Source organism: Nicrophorus vespilloides, unplaced genomic scaffold (genome assembly GCF_001412225.1).
Source record: "Nicrophorus vespilloides isolate i.1.1-1 unplaced genomic scaffold, Nicve_v1.0, whole genome shotgun sequence".
Classification (NCBI taxonomy): domain Eukaryota; kingdom Metazoa; phylum Arthropoda; class Insecta; order Coleoptera; family Silphidae; genus Nicrophorus; species Nicrophorus vespilloides.
The window spans coordinates 8,587-36,577 of record NW_017097509.1 but is presented as its reverse complement, the minus strand read 5'-3'; the positions used below and the strand labels follow the sequence as shown (position 1 = coordinate 36,577).

The following is a 27,991-nucleotide window of genomic DNA, read 5'->3' as shown; positions in this document are numbered from 1 at the left end:
TAAACTATTCTCACTTTTCTTTTATACGCGAAAATTCGAAGTCGTTCTGCAATATCGTTTCTGTGCTATCATCTAAATTGGTAATGATGAAGTGAGTGCGTTTTGTTGCGCTACGATTCATGGGCTTCGCACACGAAGTAGGTCTCGAACGAGCAGGGCGAGTCGTTCCATTTAAGGCCCTTTCCATCACGATTCCACAGCTCCATGCAATTCTCTTCCTCGCCGTTCTCGTATTGGAAATTATTTGGTTCGCCTGCGTTCCAATTGGTGAAAGTGATCGGTCTGCCTGTGGACATCCAGAAGAAAGAACCTTCTTGCGCCAGATCGGTACCAGAAGTCCAGAAGTGCTCGTGGCCTAGACCTATAACCAAAAAAAAACAACACCAATAAATCAATACATAGTTGTTGTTTAATTTTCTATTTGTTTATGCGTAACTCATGCACTTATATAAAGGTGGAAATAATAAATTCACGATCGTTTTTTTCATTTTACAGTTCGCGCCTAGCCGTCTTGCGAGGATTTGAATAAAATGTGTTACATAATTCTGTTTACATACTAGTTTTGCTACCGCGTCTAATGGTAATCATCGAAGTATTCCAATCATTTTATTGGAGAGAGGCGCGACTGAGCGGAATTCAATCTCTTTTTCTTTCTTCCACTCATACAAACTCTTAAATTAAATATTAGATTTAGAAAAGCATCATCCTAGATCCAGTTCAAGGCTTCGCTCCGAGAATCCTAGCTATCCTTAAAGAAGAGGATACTATTCATCGACATATAAACAGCACCTTGAAACGGTTCTCTCATTTCTGAGCAACCTTCGATCAACTCTTGAACTCGCTCTGGTCTCGATCATCTGCACTAACTAGCAACCACAACAATGTCGAAATGGCACTTAAGATCTCCGTGATACTAGAGCCGTGATTCGCGAATTGAATTAAATCACTTTCTCAAAAGAAAAGAACTCAAATTTTGTAGGTACGATTTGCATTTTTTCGGACGCATCTCGGCAGGTGTTATTTATTGGGACTTTCTAAAAAAGGAATATCGACGGAGCTCAAATAAATTGAGAAAATAAAAACTCGGACACAATCAGGACTACGGCGTGTAATTAATTGAAAATTTCTCTTGGACCCAGTAACAAAAATAAAACCGGAATTTATGCAACGTACGGATTTTATTTCCTCGTAAAATTATTCTTCGAGTTCGTAAGCAATGCGACTTTCTTTCCACGTGATTATTTGTACATTAAACTAATGAATTCTTATTTTCCCATCATCATTCCTTTATGGTTAATTATATAAATATACTCTACTGTAAAAAAAAAGTAATTGATGACCATAAAATATACTTTTCTTTTTACTAAATGATCAGTAATTAAATTAGAATTATACAAATGATCATTCTGATAGTCTTAATTTATAATAATTATATTTTTTATATACCATTAAGTAAGAGCAAAATATTCGTCCAAATTAGATTTAGAACAAAAATACTCTTATCCTCAAAGAGCGTAAGACTAACTTTCAGGCGTTATTTCTTAATTGCATGTAATTTTAAATCATTTTCACTCTCGGAGTAATTTAACATAAGATTTCTTGCACAATAAAACTTTTTCTATACTCAAATATAATAACAGTAATATAAATTATATAATTTACATTTTAACTTATCTTATATTTAATACATTAGTTCTCAGCGGATCTTCAGTATGGGAATATTGTATTCCAGATGTAAAAAGATGTAAGATTAGTATTATCGAAAACACTTAGATTTATTCATTTTATAATATTTTTGGAAATATTTTTTTTTTGTAAAAACTAATAATAATGTAGTAAAATGTTCTCATAATTTCTATTGAATAGAATATAAATTGAAATAAATATGAAATATTTACCCAAATTAGGATCAATAAAATTTTGTAAATAAAAAAATGCAGTGATATTATTTTTTAATTAATTACTGATAAAATTTTAAAATTAGTTTTAAAATAGTTTATAAATTATTACTAAAATAATATATTGCCTCTATAACGTCTCTCGAAGAATTCGGTTTGCGAACAAATTAAATTCTAAAGTTATTACTAATGTTTGAATATTTTATCAAATATAATTAATAATAAAATAAACTTTATTAATTTCTAGATTTGATTGCAAATTGTAATAATTATTTTTTTAAATCGGAAATGAAAGCTATAAACGAAATAATATGTCTACAATTAAAAAAAAAGCATGTAAACTTCCCGTTACTAATTAAATATAATACAAACCTGGAAATAATAACATCTAATAATAAACAATAAACAAATAGAAAGTATAATTACCAAAGTCCTTAATGTATTTCTCGAGCTTGTCGTTTTCCTCCTGGGAATTAATGCTAGCCAAATGCATACCGTGGAATCGGCAATACTGTGTAGCTCTATAATAGTTCGCCTGAAACCAAAACCAAAAGATACGGGTGAATTGAAAATGCTTTCGGCCTGACGCGAAAATTACAGGTTTTCCTGATCAAATGCAACAAAAAATAATAATAATAAATAAGCACGTAACACTATCATCATCATCGTCGTCCGGCTTTCAACCGGCGCACATGGTAAGTAGATTTCGCAGTCAGTTATTAAAGTGGAAGAGAATGTGGCCGAGTTTTTCCATTTCGAAAAGCGAAACGCCGCATTTATCCAACGGATCTGTCCCATTCTAAAATGGATCGTTACTTTCCATGTCTCATATTTACAATGAACTGCACTTATTATATAATATCGTATTATATAATAATTGTCTTTCTAAGAACTTCGTTAATGTTTAATTGTTGAACGTCAAATTCCATTTGGTATTGAATTATACAGAAAAAACGCTAATTGGATTAAGATGCGATTTGAGAAAGCTTGGTAATATATATGGGACGACGTCAATAAATCATGATCTATTTCAATGGTTAAACGTAGCAATAAATAAAGCATGAATCAATAAATTGCGGTCAGATTTAAGAAATACGAAAATATTTTTTTTTTCTAATAAATCTTTAATTGAATCATAAAATGCTTCAATGAATGTGTATTTAACATTCATTTATATTACTTTAACATTTCACAATTCTCGATTTCGTCAGCAACTATAATTATACTATACAACTATAATTACAAAAAAAAAATTCTCCTGCTTTTCATCCGATTGTTATGATCATTAACGCTAAGAAGGGTAAAATCATAAACACGGCAATTAATTTTATTAGCATACCATTCGAACTTGTTTTCTTAACATACGCGAAGAAAATGTCATTATGTAATAAAACTTTTTGTTAATTTCTTTTACTTATAAACTGATTTATACAATAGGCAAAATGTCTATATTAATTAAATAAATGATTATTACTTTTTGATTGTTTTTAAAAAATTAAATCACTTATAAAAATTGTACTAAAAAACAAATATGATTTGTTTCTAATTTTTGTTTTTTATGAAAATATAAAAATTAGGAGAAAAAACAAACGTCGATAGCCAAATTTATCTCATTTTTTTAAATTTTTGTATAATTGTATATTGTAGACAAAAATTATAATTATATATATATAAAAAGTAATTAACATTTTTGTTAATTGTGCCAATGAAAATAGGTAAATAAATAAATTAGAAAATGTAAACATCTGCTAAAGAAATACTTGAAGATTCCTCTGAGAGTTCTAACAAATGTTCTCTTTTATCACAATAATAGTGCTCTCGAGTTAAAAACGCTACTCTAAATACAAATGAGGTCATGGGGAGGATGCCAATACCAATTGAAATCTCTTAGAACTCTGCAGAGAATTGAAACATATCTCAGTTACAAAGAAGGTAACAGATACACAATTACGAGAAAAAAAATCAGTTAATTAAGGTTGAGAATATTTATGGTCTTGGAAAAATTGTACAGCAATACTTCGTATAGGGTAATCGGTTCCGCAAATATTCCAGACTGTTTAAAAACTAACTAATCGAGGAATTAAATACATTAAACTGCATACAGGAGAAAAACGATAATTTTTGTATAAAAAATTAAATTTCATTTTTATAATGTGGATTCACTATAATCCGGTTTGATCGAAGCTCACTATATTTTACTTTTCAAAACAAAGGAAATTACAATAATTGCTAATAATAATATTTAATAATTAAATACCTAGAAAATTTAACAATAAATATGTAATTATTTTTATATCAAATTTTTATTTAGTTATAATTTCCTGTACAATTGCAATAAATGTATAATTTTTATTTTTATTAAAGATTATGTAAAATAATGTATGTATTTATAAACAGTTATGAATTAAACGACGGAGCGCTGCAAATAATGTTTTGATTCGTCGCAATTCATACGTCAGATTCATTGAATAAATATCAGTTTTTTGTAATGTTTTCAATGCTGTATGTATACGTAATCTGCTCCACAATATAATTACATTTTCCCGTTTATGCAAATACTGAAAAATAGTAATTATGCAATTGCCGATAATGATAAATATTAATTTTCTTTTAATTAATTACAAGCAATAGAACATTGTATAATTGTGACAATTAAATTTATTTATTTCCAATCAGAAATTCATATATTTTTACAGTAAATGTATACTGTTATTGGTTTATTTACGTAACACAGCAATACCTCGTATAGTACGGGTAATCGCTTCCCCCAATATCCCGTACTTCTTAAAAACCGGACTAATCGAGGACTTTTAAACTGCACAAAAATAGACTTAACTGTATAAAAGTGTATTTTTTTTTAGATTTAATTTTGTCAATTAAAATTTAGTTTCTTCTGAAATTTTCATACCGGAATTCGGATTGATTGAAACAGCACTATGTGAGGTATTGCTGTATTTATTAATTTTAGTAAATTTTAATCATGATTACATGTGAAAATGAAAATTTATACTTTTATCAGAAAATGACAGATAAATAGAGATTAAGAAATAATTTGACTAAATATTTCACTCATATAAACTTTTCCTCATTTCTTATTTAAAATATTCAGATGACGTAAATTGAAATGACGGAAGTTCGTATCTTACTGTATATTTTAAGAGATTATCATTATGTTAAATACATAAGTCGAAATTAAGTAATTGTGGGCGATAAGAAAATTGTCTTTTACGTAGATTTTTGTTACTAGTTTTAGTGACTCAGTTAATCGAAAAGTCTTCCAAATTTGGTAAGTGTCGTTCGAAGGTTATAGCTATGTTAGGTATCTGATCCCAAATTATTGATCACCATTCCCAAATATTTCCAATCTTTATAATCCATCGAACAAAGAGTTATTTATGCATTCTAAAATCGCACATTTGAATGACTATTACATTAAAATCCATAATATTTAAGTGTAATTTGTATTCTCACTTGCATTTGTGATGTATTGTTCTTGAGATATTTAATAAAACGTGAATACACTGCATTTTCATAGAAATTCCTTAGTAATCCGATTAAATGTCTTATGAAAGTCACAGCTGGACTTCTGATCTAAAATATTTTAATGTACCATTCTCATATATTTCCATTAACATTAAAATCCATATTATATTTAAGTTTAATTTGTATTCTCACTTGCATTTATATATTTGATAAAATGTGAAGACACTGAATTTTCTTAGAAATCTCATAGAAATCTCATAGAAATCTTATAGAAAATTCCATTAAAAAAAATTGCTGAACGCCCTTTGAAGGTCGAAGCTATTATTGGACTTCTGATCTACTATTTCCAAATATTTCCAATCTTTATAATCAATCGAACAATGAGTTACTTATGCTTTCCAACAATATATCGCACATTTGAATGATCTGATATATTGCATAACCATGATCAATTTATTCCTAAATTTATATTCAAAAATAAATATCTTTTGTCCATTTCGTTGCATTGTCACGCGCATAAGAATAAAAAACTAATTTAAATAATTTAGAGAATTATAGAAAGTTACCTTTCAATCATATTGGAAAATTATAAACATCATATGAATATTTAAATACAAAATATAAATTACGCGATAAAAATCCGATGTTGAAATGATTGCAAATTTATAAATATTAAAAATATTAAATAAATTAATAATATAAAGTTTATATTACAAAGAAGAAACATTGTCATTGTCTCAAATTACATCATAATTTTTCACAATCTAAGTGAAAATTCCAGAGTAATTTCTATCATACAATTTTTATTTCTTTTTTTGTAATATTTATTTGGAAAATAATGGTATTTAATTCGCTTATTAATTCGGACAAGGAATTAAATATTACAAACTATATAAAATTTCTAATAATACGTAAACAAACATTATATTAGTATTAAATATAAATAGTGAAATAGTTACAATTTAATTAAGCATCAAAAATATTACAAAAAAAAACTACAGACATTCCTGCATTTCATTTACATTTCTTACGATTATTAACATGTAGAAAGTTAGAATGTTATAAAAAAATAACAACAAAAAATGAATTCATGTTTATTTTAAGATAATTGAATAATTAATGACACCTAATAATAATACTAATCAACAAAATATAATGAAAAAAATAAATGTGTAACAATTTCACTTAGTTTCTAACAACTTGTACAATATTTTTAAAACCACATTAAGGTGAATTAAAGTTTTATCAGAAAGAGAAATTAACAATATGTTTGCTTTAGTTTTATTACTTTTAATGCCATAAATGTTCATGTTTATAGAGATATGTAATATATGTCGTATTTTCTATTATTTTATTACAATGTTAAATGTATGTAACATTAATTAAATATAAGCAATGCAAATGCAATCGAGTAGAATAAATTAAGAAGGAGAGAGATAATTATTTCGAACATATAATTACATGACTCAAAACAAGTACATTTCCTTGCCTTTGATATGGATCGATGATTGGCAACAATTTGTTAAGAAACAATTATAGTAAATAAATAATTCATAAATTGTTATTTATGAACGTCTGCAAATCAACAGAATAATAAAAAAATGCTTTGCAAAGTCCGGATTCAATATTAGTATACAAAAGTTTTGTGGGTATAAATTGTGCAATTTAATTTTTGGTTTCAAACAGTCCACGATATTGTCGAAACAGATTACCCTCACTGTGCGAATTATTGCTTTATTTAGTTTCTCAACTAGTTCGGTTTTAAATAGTTGGGAATATTGCGGAACAGATTACCCGGACTGTGTGAAGTATTTGTATATAGTCAACCCTTTGAATAACACGTTTAATTGGTTCCATGCAATAGAAAACCGTGTTATTCGAAACTTCATAAATAGACATTCGATTATAGATTTATAATAAAAAAATAATGCTATTAAGAATAGTAAAAAATGAATGAATGCAATTGAAGCATCGTGCTAAACGAGTATAGTTACAATGTTTACCCGTGTTATTCAAGACTCCATCTAACTTAAGTACCGTGCTATTCGAGTGTTGCCTGTAATATACAAATTTGACAAATAATTCAGTTTGACTTATTCGACTCAAAATGTTTTTTATTTAATAAATCTATGCTTGTTTATAATTGTGTCAAATAGTTTAATCGATGTCATCATTTTATATAGTAAACTCGTTTGTTTCAAGGTGATTTTCGTCCCTTGCTTCGATAATTATTAGAGCATAAAATCATTTACCAAATATTGTATAATTTGTGTTGGTTTTTACTAGAATTTGGCAACAACATAACTAATTTACATGTAGACGAGGTTGCATTTGTTTTTCTATTTATAAACGATACATTTTTTTTTATAGTTTTTTAATTGCCGGAACGAAATGTTATTTAGATTATAAATTGAAATTAATCATTTCCTAAATTAATATTCATAAACACTAATTAATGAAAGTGACTACCGATTCCCACACGTGTAAATAATCATTTGCCAATCAAATGTGCTATATCTTCATCAAATTAAATAAAAAAAGAAGTGATTCATATTTTAAATGCATTATATATCTGCAATTAAGATCACCCAAAATATGAAGAAGAAGATATAGGAAGTGAAACTTTGTAGATTTCATATTTTCACGTACACAAAGTTTCTTTTTTTTTATATATATACTAATTATCTCAATGGAACTTTGATGGAGCGGATTAGAATTGAGAAATTCGTTGTAGCATGACGTGTCCCATTTAGGAGATGCTCATCCGGCTTACGCAAGGGATCAATTAAATTTCCCAATGCGTCGTGATTTGCACCATCACCCATTAAATAGGTAAACGTTGCATTCGAATTTATACAATACGAGCGAGCCTAATCCAGTTCGAATACCTTCTCGAATAGAATGATGGAACAAAAATAGTTCTTGAGGTGTCTGAACCGATTTAAATAAATTTACATACCACCAGTTTCAACGTTTGCTAATTGGTCATTGATTTCTCGTAAATTTCTTCTTGAACCGATTTCCTTTCTTCAAATGATCTTTGTAATTAATCTAATACGGATGGTTGACTATCATTTAATTAAGAATAAAAGCTTTATGAATTACCGACTTATGGTTAATTACAAATTTTCACAATTTAGAAACTCGTTTGTACATCGACATATTTCATTTTCTATCAATATAAAATATCTCCAAAATGTTTTTGATAAAAACCAATAGTTATATTATACAAGTTATATTATACATTTTTTAAATCAATTTAAAAGTATTAAAATATTTTTATTATATGGCTGTGGAGCCGCATGAGGCTCTTTTAATGATTAATTGCGGCTCGTTTAGTTATTAATGAATCATTGGTTCTACCCACGTAACTCATCATTGCGTGCAGCTCCTTAAATATTTGTTGAACAGATCGAAAATGGTTCTTGACTCCAAATATATTGGCAATCTCTTTTCTAGAACTATTCTATGTATAAATTTAGCAAGAAATACCAATCCAAAAAAATTCAATATTAGTTTCCAAAATATGTTACAAATAAATAATTAAATAATAATCATTTTCCGATGATATTATCGACGTTTGGTGGATTTCAAAACTAAAATAGTTTAAATTCTAGTTGATCAATAAAATGTAAAGTTCAAGAAATAAAAAGAATTAAATCGAGGAGAGAAATGTGAAATATGTTTCGACAGAAAAGTGTGTTAAAAGTTCATGAGTTGCATAATTCTGTAATGAAATTCCTTGAAAATCAAAATATTTTTTGTGATCAAAAAAATTAAAAAAAAAAATTAACCTTGCAAATGTAATGGATTTATGTAGGAAGAACATGATCCATAGTTGTGTTGTGTTATGTCATATTTACTTTTTTATACATAGTAAACATTTTGTGAATATAGTGAATTTAATTAAAAGCTAAAATATAACTTCTAAATTAAAAATTTAGCTTAGATAATTAAACAGTGTAAATTATAACTAGTCTTTTTTGTATAATATTTTTTATTCTTATGTAGTAAATGAAATTTTCATAAATTTGATATTTCAGTTACTATCGATAACAATAAAAAATATTTGTAATACATATTAACATATTTTATGAAGATGTGAACGTTTCATATAAATATTCTTTATTTATTGAAAGTATTTCTTATATGAAACGGATATGAATGAAAGTATGAAAATTACCTTGAAGAAAATCCCTAGGTAATACCGTTTCTCCCCATATTTTAGTAACGGCATAGTCCATCTGTTAGCCGCCGCCGTTGAGTCATCAACGCAATTTGGGCAATCTGTAAAAAAAAGTTAAAAAACACTGTTTGAAAAAAATTGAACTCTGAAATAAACTAAGCACAATTTTCACCACCTTTAACATTCTGAATATTATTGTTTCTAACTGGTGAGTATGAATGTACGTATACCACAAAAACTGCGACAAAAATCGCGCACTTTACAGCGTCAAGATGCATTGCGACGCGTTCATTCAACGACGGATGAGCGATACTGATGGTACGATACCGATGGTCCACCAGATATCTGGACTCATTCGAAACACCTTCGACCTTGTCTCGGACCACGTAGAAAGTGGTTCTCTGTGTCGGCCGCAGAAAGGTCGTGCGGTTTTACCCATCTGCATCACATCCAACATTTTCGCATGTCGTTCGGTTTACGTACTTTTTCTTATTACTGTTGTTTTCATGTCCCAAGCTGGAGTTCATAAATTGTTGTACTTATCCGACGAAATTCATTAAACTTTCAAAATTGTTGGTTAAAAAAACCTTTCAACTTACTTAAATTCCGAATTCTTAAAAGTTTCATATTCAAGCCGGATTATATCTTTTACTAGACGTAAACATAATTCAATTTCACATATCTGTATAATTAATTCATTTCATTTTGAATAGAACAAACAACTTTGAATTTTAAACCAAAAAATATTAAATATTTAATTTTGATGTTTTCTAATTTATAATGTAAACTTTAGGGATTCCTAAACTGTATGCCACGAAAATTGAAAAAAACATAAAGTTCGCTCTGAGATACACCAATATTTTGACGAAAAATATAATAATTCTGATATATTAAGAGCGCCGCAAACCAAAAAAGTGATTTTTCTCTAATATAAAATAAGATGATTTAGTTATAAATATAATAGTAAAGGTCATATAATTAAGACAATTTTAGTTTTATGTCATACGATATAGTCACATTCATATACGGTATTCTCCTCGTGAGAAAAAAAAAATAGGGAAAAAGCAGTTCTTAAAATTTTGAATAAAATTGTTATTACAAAATATGTTCTTTTGATAACTAGAACTCATGTTATAGTTTAAATATTTGACTTTAATATAATCAACATTTTATAAAGACAACTTTTTTAAGTTTCTTTTCAGCCAAGGTAACTACATTGATTGTTCACAGTAGACATTTTTTATATGTTAAGTTATCAATTCTCAAGTCTCCTTTTGTGGTATTTATTTTTATGCTGTTTTAAAGTCCTCGATTAGTACGGTTTCAAACATTACTGGATATTGGCGAAATAAATTATCCGCACTATGCGAGTTATTATTATTTCATTATATGGCTTTGAAAATGATCAATTACATTGAAAATTCACTATATTTAAATCATCAAATAAACTAGAATATACTGTATAACAACTTATAGATCACGTAGACCTATAATTATTCACGAAACTGACAACTGAGTTAATTTATAATGAAATCGAACTTATATAGTAATCATTTCTATCATACCTATAACAAGTGTTATGTAAACAAAATTGATATATCAATCCAAACGCTTAATTGCCTACAGTTATAATACTACATTATTTGATCTAACACGTAATAATACTAATTAACTAATATTCAATTACTTTTTTTTTATAGAATTTGAACATTCTTTGCACAAAAATATCAGAAAAATTTCAAGAATTATTGATTAAATACTTTTACAATTGGAGGACGTCGGTGTAGCCAAATATGTTTAACTCCTTCTGAGGCCAAAAATTTCTAAATTTCTATACAAATGTTTAGACAACTTCGTCAACTGAATCAACTTCGGATGGTATGTTCTAACAAGATTCATCTATTGACTGACCAAACAAATTAAAGGGTTGTCATTCACATTTTTTAGAAAATTATAATAATGCCCACTAGGCATGTTCAATGCGTATCCCATCGCAAAAAGTTAAATAAAAAATATATTTAAAATTTACTTCTCTTTAATTATATTAATAATTAATTTATAGTATAGAAAAACACTGGATCAATTGACATTTACAATAATTATTATAAAAATGAATGAAAGTATTATTTACAACTATTGTGACGTCTTTAATTTTTTTTTAATTAATAATCTGCTTTTTTTGTGACTCTTCTAATAAATATTATTATTAATTGACATTTAATATGACATATAATGATGAATGAAATTAATATTTATGACTATTGTGACGTATTTAATATTTTTTTATTAACTTCTGGATTTTATTTGACTCTTGCAATAAATATTATTAATTAACATTTAATATGTCATTAACAAGAAAGAAAGTATTATATACAATTTTTGTGACGTCTTTACTATATTTTTTAATTTGTTTTCAGGTTTTGCTTAATTTTATAATTATTTATCTATTTATAGGTGATGTATAGGGAATTTAGTGGTTTTTGTATTCGTGTTATTATTTATTTAATATCACATGATACAAGTCACGTAAATGATAAAAGGTTGAATTTTTATAAAAAAATACAAGAAGTTGCATTGAGTAATTTTATTTTAACTATTTCATTGCTATCTTATATAATTCTAGTATGAAGGAGAATAAAAATTGGATACGCTGATCAAACTTATCAAAAGAATAAAACTGTTGATTGCACCAAATACATGAATCATTTTCGTTCTTTCAGACAATAATTTCCTGTTTTCTTTAAAGATGAGTTATATTTTCGGAAGAAAAGTTTACTAGGAAGAGCTCCACAATATTGACATTATGATATAATAATAACGTTTATAATAGTTATAAAAAATAAATCTGCACAAATAATTTATGATCATCTAACATTTCTATATTTTTTTACAAAAATAAAAACATATATTTTTTTTATATTTATTTGTTCCTGAGATCATAAATTTTGTTAGGTTGACTTATTAACTATAAAATGAATGCGAGTGTTTCATATGTAATGAACATTCGTACTTTCTAATGTAATAAATCAAATAAAACATTAATCATAAACAGTAGTCAATACCCTCTTACAAATTCCAATTGGAACTATTACCATTTCAATTTATATGAAAATATATATGATATAGCATAAAAAATATGATTGAAAATTTAGTTTTGAGAAAAAATACTATCATATTATCAATGTTGTATAATTAAATAAATAATATTTTATGATATTTATTGCTCCATTTCATAATATTTTCAAATAACACATGTTCAATTATTTAAGAGAATGCAAGATATTTAAAGCATTGTAATTCATGAGATTGTAAAGAAAATGAATAGTTTTGTTATCGAATAAAGAAAAACTTTTTTAAAGAGCAGTCAACTTATATACATTTTAAAATTTGACTTTACAGTAGATTGTTTGTGCATTTTTTCTCATTAATTTAATAATAATTTCTTCTGAAATCAAGATTATTTTCACTAAAAAATAAAATGTTTTAAATGTCATCACCTTCGTAAATCTTTGTTTCGTCTTCATTTTCACAATGTTTTCTAAATTTTCCATTGAAAAAAAATCATCTTTTACATTTAATCAATTTGATAACATCAGCTTCACCCACATTGTCGAAACATATTCTTATCGATAACTTCGTTTATTTATAAGATTTCAATTTCTTCTTCAAATTCAACTTCTGGCTATAAGTTTTTTATTAAATATTTATGTTAAATGGTGCTTTAAATTCAGGACTATCTTATATCATAGCTTCGTTATTAGAGGTAATGACCAAGGGATGACTATAGATAATTCAACAAGAAAATATGTATATTTTCTTTAAAACTGTTAAATGAGTATTGAATTATATTAGAAAAATATTGAATGCATATAAAAATAGTTTAATAACAAACATTAGTTAAGATTGGCAGTGTTGTTTATCAGTTTTTAAGTGGATTTAGAAAAATTTGATTGATCGAACAGACAAACAAGTTTTTTGGAGATTGCATAAATTTTATGTAATAAATATAAAAATAAACTACTTAACCTTCTAATAACATTTGTATCAATTATGTTTATTTTATGTTTATGTTATTTTACAAATTAACCAAATTATCTTTTAAACAAATGCTCGGACACGATGTTTCATCATTTAGATTGGGAATTCATTAATAAAAAAAAAAAGCGGCTCATAAAACATCGCTCTCTTATTTGCAATAATTGTGTAGAGAGCCAATTATCTACGAAAATCATCTAATCCTGAACCAGGACGTGAGTCAGAGCGGAGGTGCTATCGCAAATCAATGTAATCCAACAAATGGAACAACACGAACATTAATACATCTACTTCAAATGATAAAAAAAACTATAATTAATGTTAGTACTTGACCTATACTTAATATATACATTTCACTAATTTATTGCATTGCATTAAGTTTTCCTATATTTTAATAAGTTATACTTTATAAAGACGTACTATTATTAAAAAAAAAACTAGTTTGCTATTCTCACATCAAGAATAATGACGTCAAACTTAATATTTATTACACTTAATCATGGAGGTAACAGTAAATGTCAAGACAATTTCTTTGCAGCTAACTACGATTATTCCAAAAATTTAGCAGAATACATAATGATTCCAAATGATTGCTGCCGGTTATATATAAAAAAAAAACATGAAAAATTCCTAAAAGATGAAACACAAAATTATGAACGCGATTGGAAAGAAGTTATTTTATTTTCACTTCAGATTCCAACGATGACTAAAAACAATTATTGATTCAAAATGCATCATTCGGCATTTCGGAGACTGGACCTTGAAATGTTGCACACAACAAAACTGACCAACACAAAACGCATTATATAAGGACCGATGAAACAAACAAGTTCGGGTTTCTTAATGTCAAATGTTAGAATTAGTGTTTTCTGTGCGATTCACTTTAAATTCATTTCGTTATCCGAATTACATCATGAATTAAACTGTTTTTTGTTGTTGTTGTCACCTAGGTGATCTTTGACATACATCACATCACACTGTTATTGACAATTTGTAAATTAATTGGATGTATCTCTGACGTGTTTACGTGTATGTCCCTTTTATTTTTAAGAAAGTGATTCGGTCAGTGTAAGATGTAGAGTTTGTGAAGCATTAAAATTTCACTTTTACTGTGGAATGTGTCTCCGCTACGTTTGCAGCATACGCCTAAGAGAAACACTTCCACTCCAAGATGAATGGTAGAAAGAAAGCTGCAAATACGACGAATTTTAAGAGTGAGGAGTTCCAAAGGTCACTGGAACCTGTAGGCTGACAACTGCTTTATGCGTGAGCTTAGTACTTTATTTATCCTAATTGTAGAGTATTTCGAATAGTAGAAAAGTTTAATGGAAAAAATAATTTCTTGAAAGTGGAAAGTTAACTTGTTTCCTGCTAAAAATGTAGCACTTAATTAACTTTCAATTTTAATTCAAAAATGAATACAGTCAACCCTAATAGAACGCCTTACAAAAAAATTAATTAGTACAAACCAGATTAATTCATACCATGATATATGAAAACTGTCAATCCATCTTCACTGAACTTTAGATTCGAATGTTTCTTCCCTAAATAAAGTGTTGCAATTATTCCGTGTTACATAGAAATTGCAGGGTAAAAAATATGATGTTCATTGCGTATACATATGCATATATACAATACATTACTATTAACTAATTGAATGAATACATTTGAATGAGTACATATAAATAATTTGAAAGCTAATTTAAATTAATTTAAAGTCCTTTGATATTTAAATTGAAAGAAAATTAGTTTGTCCATAACTAAAATAATATAATTTGCAATTATCATATCAAATGTAATAAAAACAACTCAATGAGAAAGTTAGCATAATTCCAGTTATATGCAAAGTTTTCATTTAATTAAGTTTAAATTTTAGTAACAGTCTAGATTTACTATTGTTCGGTTTGAAAGCAAAAGAACTAAATTTTAGTTGAGCAAAATAAAAAAGAATTTAAAAAAAATACATAAATAATCTTGTTGTTTCCTTTATACCAGTGATCGGTGAATCGAAAATGAAATTCTTGAGGATGTTAAAAGTTGCAAAAACTTCGAGTTGCAAAAGAAGCGAGTCAAAAAATGTTGTCTTTTGCAACAACCTATCTTTTTCTCCCTTTCAAATCAAGGGATTAACGTCAGTATCAATAAATATATTTTGGGGTAATAAGTAAAAAAATCCCAATTTTAAAGTCCAATTTTCAAGCAGTCAGGACTAAGCGAGGTATTGCTTTACATTTTATTATTTACATTTTCATTAATTTGTATTGGTCCTAATTTGGATCAAGGGGCTAATGGCCAAATACATTCTGTAAAATATATTTTTAAATATTAAATATTTCAGTGAATGTAATAAATGTGAATAAGTTGAAAGTGGATTTTAGGTACATGTACATTCGTATGAAATAATAATTTAAATAATGTTTTTCCCTAAGTTAAACACACTTTAATAATAATATACAATTATTATATAATAAATATATAATCATTTTTCCTATAATAAGCGCATATATAATAATTAGAAAATTATATGACTTTATATTTTGTATTCATGAAAAAAATGTGACAATTTGAATAATTTGTTTTGACCTAAAAACATTATATTATAAATAGAGTAGTTTCATAATGATGAAGAAAAATGTATTTATGAAAGTGAAGCACGAAAACTTGTATAGTTCAAATTATTCCAAATTGATCGATCATTCTATTGGAAATCACTTCGCATTTCGTAATTGCACTCTCATTCTTCAATGGTGGAAATATTACTATAACATATAAGTATTTCCTTTGTTTTTCCTTCAATTAATTTATATGATTCAATTATAAAAACGGTAGGAAGGTAATAAGTCATGTAAGTTCTAAAGTCTCAAATGTATTATGAATGACGTAATACTGTTTATTAGTATTATTTATAAAAAAAAATATGATATGCATTGTTGTCTGAATGGGAAATTGAAATGCATGTAATGCTTAGAAGCGTTAATAGTTTTATTTCTACAATGAAGTCATAAAATAAATTATTTTAATGGCAATTCCTGTACTAAAAAATGATTGTTTTATGAATATAATGTCAAAAATTAGTTTATACTGCAAAATACAGAAGTTTTTAACTAGGCTATATTATTTTTAAAGATTTTTTTTATAGTCTCAGAATCTTTAAACGTTTCAATATATTACATTGGAATTCAAAATGTTGACTTGCAAAATTTATTAAATATTCAAAAAAAAACATACTTGATAATTTCTATGTAGAAAACTTCGAGAGTAAACGACATAAGAAGTAAATAAAAAAAAGTGAAATACAATAATTAAATTGAAAATTATTTATAATTATTTAAGTTATTTTTGAAATAATTTTTTGTATGTAAGTTTTATGTATTTTTTTATTTCACACCTTTTGTTCTTAATTAATTATTTAATAGTATTTTTATTAGAACAAATATTGTTAAACATTTTTAATGAGAAAATATTTTTTTTATATAACTTTATTGAAAAATTATTGAGAACTGAACAATAACCCAGTTTGTTAATTTACACGTCCAATGAATTTATCAGATTATTATTGAATAATCTAATATCTCTTTTATTAATAGATTTGGTTTCTGAAATATCTAAAGGATGATTACATAAAATAGTAAACATATCAATTAGTAACGCAATAACTCTTATTTGCTTCCATGTGAAATTTCCATAAAGATTTCCTAGTATTTGCTTAAAAGATAAAAACCACTTCGGTCTCAATTTTGAAATCTCTTTGAAATTTACGTAAGTCATTTGTCGCGTGCACCGAGAGTCAATAATAAATAATAAATCACGAATTTCACAAAAGCCTTCGCAGAAACAAACAATTGACACATCAATAATTAATACTGAGAGTTGCTGTTTGAACAGTAATTTGGCTGATTTCATCGTATTGCCAATGTTTAACTTCAAGTACCATTGAAAATACGTTTACTAGTAAATGTAATATTGGGTAACGATCCGGCTATTTCCGAGTAGAGAGTTGCCACTGCTTCAGTTCTCACTTGGTAAATTTATCCAAGAAGAAAACAAAACTGGAACTAACGAGGAACTTTCTTTCAGGTTGCGACACTGTCTCATATCCGATTAAATGCCTTGCTCACATATATTACAACAAAAATAAATTAATATCGAAATTTCTCCAAGAACAATTGTTTATTAGATAGAAATGTGTATATATCTGTAGGCAGTAGCGGCAATTTCAGTTCATTGTTCTCATAACTACTTTTTAGACAAAATCGAGTACTCTAATAATTTGCATTTAGAATTGGAGCTCAGAGGATTACGAATAGTTGCATTCATTTAACCCACAATTCAGCTGCCCACATTCGCGAACGTAATACATCTCTTTTTAATCTTATGACTCAGATTTACCAAATTTCATTGCTATACCGGCCAAGGTAATTTGTGGATTACGTCGATGTTGTTGTGTGAAGTATTTGTAGTTTCATTTTCACTGCGGATAATTGTCGAGTTTTCGTTTTCTCGTTACGCAATGTTATGCACGCTGTTTGGATGTTAGAATATAATTATTTAAGCTGCAAATGTGTAGATTAAGCGAATAAATTATTCATTTAACATAATGTTTCGTATCTCGAATAGACGTATTTCTATCTTTTTAATTGAATCATCATTTTTCTTTAGTATTTACTTAATATTAAACATTTATTAATGAAAATATATTCTGTATATTGATGTAGCAATCTTTTTTTATATCAAGAATCAAAACTTCAAACGAAAATCAAACTAGTTGCTTTGATTGGAACGTATATTTCATATTTCACTACTTTTACGTAATCCTATTGTTTGAAAGAACAATTTTATCATTTTTGTTAAATATTTTCTATTAAAAAAATAATAAAAAGTGGTCCAAACTTGGAAACTCTCGTTTATCTATTAAAAAATGTGTACAACAATTACCATAGTCCAGGTAATGGGTTTAGTCTACTATTTGAAACCGGACTAATCGAGGACAGTAAAATAAACATAAACTACACAAAAAATCCTCACTGATCAATGCCGTACTATGCGAGGTATAACTGTATAAGTAATTACAATTCATCAAAAAAATAAATTTTCACATTTTATACAAATTCCTAATTTCATGTCAAAATAATATGTTTAAATATGATTGTACTTCGTTTTATAAAACGAACTACGATTTTAATTAGATATTAAAAATTAAAAGTATGTAAGTGTCTAAAAAAAAACGAAACTTTCTATTACATAATAGTATTGAAAGTGTAATATTTTCTTTTATTTATTTGTAATAAAATTATAAATAGTATTTTTAAAGGAAATACTTATTCTAATATTAAAAAATAATGTTAAAGTTTCTTACAGAAATTATTTTCTATTTATATACTTTTCACTCTTTCTCTTTTCGTGCACTAATTATACTAAACATTTATTTATCTCAATCATTCATCATGTTCTATTCATTTCAATACTTTTCTTTTAAATCATTTCAGTTTCTTTCTCTCATTTTTCACACATGTCACTGACACGCATCATTACTTCCTTGCTAGTATATTCAACTCTTGCATAAGACACTTTCCACTCATACACAAAATTTATTGGAATTTCCATACACATTTAGTATTCACATACCTCTTATAAAACTCTATTGTTGGATAAGTGTACATCCATAAATATTAAGCTCTAGTTTTCTCAAAGAATTGAATAAGTATCTATCCATAAATATTGAGCACTTTTTCATTTTTAAAGTTTTTTCAAAGAAAATGTGAAGAAAGTTTGCAACTAAAAATGTATTTAAATTTATCTATGATATAATGGCAAAAATTGCATTAATTCATAATTTATTTAGTAAAAGATACAAAATTATTTATATGAATTAACAAACAACAGTGAAACTACATGTTTGAATTAAAAATAAAATTGTCCAATGAAAAAAATAAAATTAAAGAAATTCTTGTATAAAAAATGTTAACAAACAATGATTTATAAAGGTACTTAAATGACATCTTTTTTTAGTAAATTTTATCCTGCTTTAGAAAGAAGTGTTATTACACGCAATTCTTAAATGAAAGATGAAATGAAATCAACTTTTGACTCATATTTTAAAATGTGATTTCACTGTGTGTGTTTTTTTGACGGTTTATTTAACAAAACTTTTCTTCATTTGATAAGTTTTTCATTTTTTACGATACTTTCCTTCACCATACCATGTTTACCTCTGAAAACGAAGTTTCGCTTCGCAAAGTTATTTTGTGGAACGCAACTTTCGTTATTCGAGGTATGAATGTACACCGAAATAGCTTGATACAGCTATTTCGGTGTACATTCTATAAAATCATATTTGCAATTAATATCAGTTTATAAATATTTATTTAATAAACTAATTATGCTAAATATATACATAATAAAACTCGCCCAAGTTTTATTGTTATAAATTGAGTTTCTTTTTTAAACTATTCATTTAAGCAACGTTTCCTAGTATGATTTGAATGTACCACACCCTTCTATAATTTAGATGTAAATCTTATCCAGACAATCTCAACTAGTTCATTTTAAATCTGAATTATTTGAAAGTATATCGATTCTTGAGAACTTCATTTGTCATATTTATTATTACAGACACCAAACAATATTTATATAACAAGGCTTTGTATGCAACATAAACAATTTTATTATTAATAAAATAATTATAACCTGAAATTTTAATGAAAAAAAAAACAATGAAAATCTTATTGAGACAATCACATTTTAATATTATATACATTATCAGAAAGTAATGCAAATGTCATATTATATATTATTGTCAACAATCAATGTTTTATTGTTGCGTCCTTGTATCACTATAAATAATTGAATTAATAATAAAAGGATTGTTAATTAAAAATGAAATATGTTTGATATAATATCAATCTCAAATTATCCGAAAGTAACTTTCGATTCTTGCAAACTACTTGTATTACATTCAGTAAGTTCCAAAATAGTTAATTAAAATTTTAAAAAGTTAAAAAACAATGTAAATATCGATTGTGATGTGATAAGAGGCAATTGCAAAACTGAATTCGGAGCTTAAAAGGTGACCCATATAATTCGCATTCTACTTTCGTCGACGAAATATTTATTTTTAGCCTGCGCGATTAAGATTAAAACGCAGATTAATAATGGAACAGTACTTCAGTCACCTTTGTGAAGCGGTGAAATGCAATTTTTTTGCCTCAATGCAACAGCGATTTCAAAAGACATAAAAAATATATCACGTTGATCAAGGACTATAAACAAAAAAATATATAAATGTTGACAATCTTAATCTAAAAATGTCAAATGTAAGAATTGTGATTTATCATTGCCACTACATTTTTGTATTATTATAAAGAAGAATAAGACCTTATTTAGTGCTTCAAGTTTAATCCGTTTCAAAATTTCCGGATTTTTACACATATATTGAATCATATTAAAAAATACACACAATATGTGCATACAAGTTTTAAAAATGAGAGAGCGGGCGCGCAATACGCAACTTCTCTTTTCATAGTCACTCGTTAAGCGAGTCATTTTTCTTACAATTAATTTTGCTTGTTAAGCGAAATGCTCGTTATCCGCGGTGCTCTGTTAGCAAGGTTCCACTGTATAGTAAAAGAGAAATTTATAACTTTTTTAGGCTTCGAATAGACTTAATTGAGGAAATGCTAATCGAGGTATTTGTATATAAAGAAACTTGTTAGTTCTATTGAGAATTGTAGATAATTCAAATGTTTAGAAATAAATAGAATATAAATGGTGACATTTAAATGTTCAATATGAAGAAATATGATTGATGGGCCTAATATTGAAAGTTTTCAGGTTACTGGAAGTAATTTTCTGGAAGAGGGAAAATGCAAATATAATTCGATCGAGAAAATAATGAAAATTTGCTGTTTGAACATCATGCAATTGCAGATAGAAAATTGTATGTAATTATAGTCGTATTTAGGTGCATCCGAGCATTATTTTCTAATGACGTTTATTATTGCTTCGCTGCTCATCGACATCATTACAAAACTAATGTTATGGTAATGTTACAATCAGTTTAATAACACTTAATTTATGTGTCGTGAGAAATTCAATTATGATATTTTCTAAAAGACATACTAGATTATTAAATCCTAGAACGTCTTTTGTATTAGCACCTATCAGGTTGAATTTTGTAGATTTTTTTGTTTTCGGAAACGGGAGAGTAAATTTCCCGAGAATCCCGTAAATTCCGAGAAAATTATAAAAGAAATACTTTAATAGTAAAGTTGAAAAAAAAACTTAAACAAATAGTGAATAATATCAAAAATATGTTTGCACTTTTGTGTTCATAACCATCTTTTATATATTATTAAGTAATTTGCATATCGTGATAAAAAATAAATAATACTAAGTTGTAGTTAGTTTTTAACAGATGTAGTTATAAAAATGATGAATCATGCATCTGTTCATCAAAGGAAACGTGTGTAGATTTGGGACTGAAACATTCAGACCGAATTTAACACATTCCAAAAGACTCCTCTATATTATAATTATATAATCATAACAAAATGTAGAATTACTTTACTTACATGAAATCATATAATGCATAAAGTAATAAATTAATTGTATATATTAGTTGTATTAGAAAAAAATGTCACTCATAACCAATTAAAAACGATCAAAATGTAACCTTTCACTGCGAAAGTCAGCCTTTGATTTACAATTACATATGCACCTTGAACTTAAATTTCGCGAAAGGACGTTCTCAGCATAATCATCATCAGCGAAGTATTTCCAAATGTTTACATATAAGTGTAGGAAATTTTGTAATATACGGTATTCAATTAAAAAAAAAGATATGAAGCATTTAACTACTATCATAGTATGCGCGTATTACAAAATAAATAAAATATTTTTCAGCATTATTATATAGAAAGTTTCAATGCAACATAATTAATTAATTGCATTAATTTTAATTGTATATATTTTGTTTAACTAAGCTTTTTTTACAATCACTTAGAGATAATTAATGAATTCTAGTGGTATGTTAAGATAATAATAAACATACTAATCAAAATATTAATTATTTAATTTTAATTAAGTTTAGTTTGTTAAGCACATTTCCTACAATTTCTTTCTGAATAATTTATGAGTATTATCTGTAAACTAGTTATATATATATATGATTAATTTTAGTATAATCATTTAATAAGTTTGTAAAATATTAACTTTTTCAATGAAATTAAATAATTTTATAATGATATTTATTTTCTTTTTTTTTACATTAACAAATGAAATTTACAAAATTTATTTAATTTAATGACTACATTAAAAATATTTGAATATTTTATGTTTATTTTTACTGTATTTCATACATTTTTATATACATTTGATGTCCACCGATTTATAAGGTAGATAGGACATGCAAAAAAGCATAAAATAGGTTTTCATCATTTATTTCTTTTGAACCGTGTTAACTGAAACCGTGTATAGATAATAGCGTGTTCAAAAGTTGTTTTTTACTTTTTTTATCGTGTAAAAGCAAAAACATGTAAAAAAATAACCATGTAAAACTAGAGATAGATGTATTTGGTTTCTCAATTAGTCCGGTTTCCTATGCGAGGTTATCTGTATTTTCCACAAATTGTATTTCAAATTATACAAAATTCAATCATTAAAATCTCTAATCTTTATTTCAAAGTTCATAAAAAAATTGACATATATTACATTTTTTTTTAAATTATTATTTTCTAAGGACGGTCAATAATCGAACCTTGAGTTATGTAATAACTTGGTTTCTCAATTAGTTCAGTTTCCTATGCGAGGTATTTACATTAATTAAATCTAAATTTTCAGTTTTTTCTACAAATTGAAATTTCAAATAAACAAATTTAAATCTTCTCAAATCATTATTTCAAAGATAATCTATATACATTTATAAAATTTGTTTTTTTGACACATAATACATTATTTTTTAAATCTAGTCATGTTATTATTTTAGAAGGACGGTCAATAACCAACAGAACCTTGAGTTATGTATCAATTATTAATCAACATTTTGATTATTACACTGTCTAACAATTTATGTAAATATTACACTTTTTACTCCATTATTCATTAAATCACATAAAGCGTAGATCCTAACAGTTATACCATATATTTTTCCTCTACTTCTATCCGATCATGTAATCGCATAATTATAATTCAATAATTAATAAGAGGCAATTATTGAAATTTGATTACGTAACTCAAGACGACAGACACGCACATAATACTTCCAGCTTCGTTTTTATATACACTTGTTTTGATTTACTCAGTACTGGATTCGCGTCTGGTATTCTGGGCCATGACTAAATCTCTAGTGGGTTAAGGTCGGATCTCGTGCAAAAGAATTTAGACTAAGATTCGACTTCGTTTAATCGTTTTCAAATTACGAACGTAAACAACATCTTGGAAAACAATAAATACATATTTAATACTGCCCTTCGTTGCGTTTCTTTTTATTGTTGCGTAAAAGCAAGGATATATTGTTTTATGTGCTTTTGCAGACGGATCATGTCCATGGAATTTCAACACCCACAACTACTCGATTCAGCAGGACGTAAACTAAATTATTAATTTTACTTTTCAAAACTGGTTTTCGTTCGTCATTCGTGCGTTATTATTCTTTATTGTCAGTGATATTTTTTTCTATGAAAAGTCTATTTATTTTTATTGCGGTGAATGGAAGTATCATATTTATTACCATTTTTTTTTTATAATTAAATAAACTACATTCTAATTATGTAACGAAAGTTATTTTCATACAAAATTATTTTACAAAAACATATTATAAGTTTATACAAGTTTCTTCAATGATGAAAAATATGTGACAAATATAATATCTCAAATATCAGGGTTTATTTTTATTTTGCTCACTTAAAATTTTTAAAACTCACTATAGTGAAACCATACTGATCGAAACCTGATATAATCTCCAATATATTTTTCATTGATACATACAATTTGAATTCATTTCCCCAATAATTCAATGATATCTCATTTGGGATGATTTACCCCGGTTATACGACCTCTTCCATAGTAATTTCTTAGAATATACAATTAATATAGGAATAGCTTAAGAATATGTACGAATTACACAGCACCGCAGAAAGGAGATGAGGTAATTATATTGTTTTCTTGATGTGACGGACGCAAATGAAATACTTGGGCTCCAGTTAAAAGATTTCCTTGCTGCGGTCCTGAATTTACAAGTCTTAATACCAATTATTTGTAAATTGTACAAAATATTGAAACATCGATGTTAGGAAAGAAAACCTCCTAACAAATATATATACAATTAATATATAAACAATGTATATTTCAGTAATTCTAATTATGATTATACTTTTAACTGAAGTAAATATATTAGATTATTATTTAAACAATATTCATAAAATCATTGCCAAGAAAGTCACGATTTTCTTACTTAAACATTACGCATCTATAGTTTGTAATCCTATAAATTATCGTTAGTATTTACCATGTACCAATTATTCTTTAAAGGATTCACATAAATCATCACCACTGCAAGGACTTCACACATAATTATGATACATCATTTAAACTGTATTTGTAAATTATTAAATTGTTATACGTTTCACGAAAAAAGGAGTTTAAAACATGTATGTAAATAAAAATCACCAGTTTTGATTTATTTGGCAATTTTTAAAGGATGTGTATAATCTTTTTTTTTCTACATACATACATTAAGCAGAATCCCATTCAAATATTAATGTTAACCTTGCAGTGTTATTTAGCATCTCTATAATTTTTTTTATTCAGAAAGTCGTGATAATAAGTAATTTATTAAATGGAAATAATCTTGTAATTATGTACAAAAAACATTATTTTATTTTTAAACCATTTAGCTTAATTGCTCTATTCATAAACTTTATTCTTAATTCCAATTACTTAAATTACTTTATTTAGATAGTCCTCATTTTTTAAGGTTTGAAAGTAAAAATGCTGATTTGTTTTTCTATATAGAATATTTATGCTTTTTTTATTTGTTATTTCTTATACAAATGATATTCTGAGACACCTTGGGACAGACAAACAATGGTAAATATCACTTTGATGCATATGGACCAGAAACAAAATTGCGACAATTTATGAATATAAGGGGATGTATTTATATCATCAAGGTACGTTACGTAATTAAATTACATACTTATTGAAACATTTGCAGAGTCAGAATGAATTATAATTACGTTAAAGCAAATGACAAGTAATAACAATAAATAATATTTTCTACTACCTCCCAGATGCTACGTTTGCAAAGGCAAATATTATTGTCATTAATAACACTTCTTCGTTCATTATTTCTTTCCATTAACAAATATGAATTATATAACAGTAAATAAAAGTATGCAGTTTCAAGCATATGGAAAACACTAGTTTTATATAAATAATGTATGGAAATCATCACCATCAACAAGATAAATAGATTTATACGCTTTTTTTTCTATTCTTGTTATCTCTAACAAGTAAATCTTGCATAACAGGTTTTTTTTCTCTATCCGTTATTCGAATAGAAATAGGATTCACTCTGCTTATGTTCGAAAAAATAAAAAGTGATGACCTTCGAACGACTAATAATGACCTAATAGGCTGCACACATTCTTTGCAACGAGATTGCTCTGAAGCAAACCACGAAAAGGCCAGAGAACCCAAGTCATCATCCATCCATTCATCCGACCTTCAAGAATTCTAAAATGTTTGTATATTTGTGAATTCTACCCATAATAAATTAATATATTCGAGTACATCTTATGCAACGCGCAGGATATTAGCATCAGATGCAGCCCGAGGCCTCAATTTTGGCCACATCTTCACTTGCATAATTTATTTAAAAAAAATCCCGGTTTTTTGATACGATTAACATAATTCTGTTTAATGATTAACCAACGGGTTAAATACACGTATTTAGGTTAGACATATTTTTATTCCAATAGTCCTTTTTTTTATAAATAAGATATTAAAATAATGATGAAATTACATTTAATTTTTAGATAATTTAAATTAAAATTAAATTTGTAAAAAAAAATTAAGTACGATTCAAGTATTGGGTTGTTTTGATCCACAAACAAGGACACTTCTGTTTGTATCTATTTTTTACCACCCTAATCATAAAGAAGTCACATAAATCGATACAACAGTTAATTTTAGGAGGATGACCTTGGTGATCATCCTCTCCCACAGTAGTTTATAAGTGTACATAATTCCGAGACGCAAATCAGTTCCTACCTCTGAATTTTCTTCCGTATTCGGACCGCCTCTTTGTGCATTTAAGGCGACACTTTTCTTATTATAAGTTAGTTCTATTATTACTCTTAAAGAGTCATCTAAGTTTTAAATAAATTTGATTTTATCTGGAATATTTCATAAAAACCCAATAGGACATTGACAAAACTACAACTTATTTTATAGTGTCCACAGGTATTCCAACCCAGGACACGAGAATTAATTAAGATATTAAAATAATTGAATATTATAACAATTAATTAATAATGACTTATGTAGACTTTAATAAATTAAATTAATTCATATAAAAAATGTTGGATGTATTATTATGATTTAATCATAGTCATTAAATTAGTATTGTTATTTGAAAATCTTACAATTCCTATAATATTGCCTAATAATCTTAATAATTATTTATTACAATAATTAAGATTTGAAAATTATTTATTACTATTTAATTAATTTTAAATAATTAAAAATTAAAATATTGATTATTAGTTTATAATAATCAATAAATTATATATAAAAATTGAAATCTCACCTTGGTTATTGTTGGTTTTGACAACGGCACCAGTTATGCAGATGTAAATTGCCAAAACTGCAAAGATTTTGGTACAAGTTGATAAATCCATCGCGTCTTCCTGTATGAAACTAAATGTATTAATTTATTGGAGACCCGAAAACGCGTTCTAATGTTGGACGTGGTGGAACAGTTCGTGTCCTTTCTTCTACTAAAGTTAGGAGAATAGTCGTTCTATGGTTTTGTTAGAGCGAAGAAACTGATAGTGTTTGCGTCACGCGTCGAATCATCGCACTGACCAAGCGGAGGTCCACTACCAATCCAAGAGGCTACAAGCAGTAGTGGTTGAAGCTGCTACAACTAACCAGACCGAGCCAAGGAAAGTCCAAATGCAATATCAACAAACATTCATACGTACAATAAGTACATAGAGTGTATCTATCTGCAGATACACACACTCACATAACGCATGAGGACCGACACTTTCATTGGAGAACGCGGAGTTTCGTTCCGTTCGTTATGTGGGTCAAGACGATACGAAGAAAACGAAATCCAAGTATTGAACAAAAAAAAATATAATAGAAGAAGCAAATACCTATGTAT

General features: G+C 26.8%; 1 protein-coding gene across 2 annotated transcripts; it reads right to left on the bottom strand.

Moving 5' to 3' along the window:
• On the bottom strand, positions 1 to 27,766 carry LOC108560296 (C-type lectin 37Db-like). Of its 2 annotated transcripts, none has more exons than XM_017917778.1 (4): positions 9,743 to 9,859; positions 9,565 to 9,668; positions 2,325 to 2,433; positions 1 to 361 (listed from the first exon to the last, which is right to left on the bottom strand). In XM_017917778.1, the coding sequence occupies exons 1-4, from the start codon at positions 9,843 to 9,845 to the stop codon at positions 111 to 113; spliced, it is 567 nt and encodes a 188-aa protein (XP_017773267.1). In that variant the 5' UTR covers positions 9,846 to 9,859; the 3' UTR covers positions 1 to 110. The 2 variants fall into 2 exon arrangements, with proteins under 2 accessions (XP_017773267.1, XP_017773268.1); XM_017917779.1 differs by lacking the exon at positions 9,743 to 9,859 and adding an exon at positions 27,410 to 27,766 and having other exon boundaries at positions 6 to 361.
• Between the last annotated feature and the right edge of the window lie 225 nt (positions 27,767 to 27,991).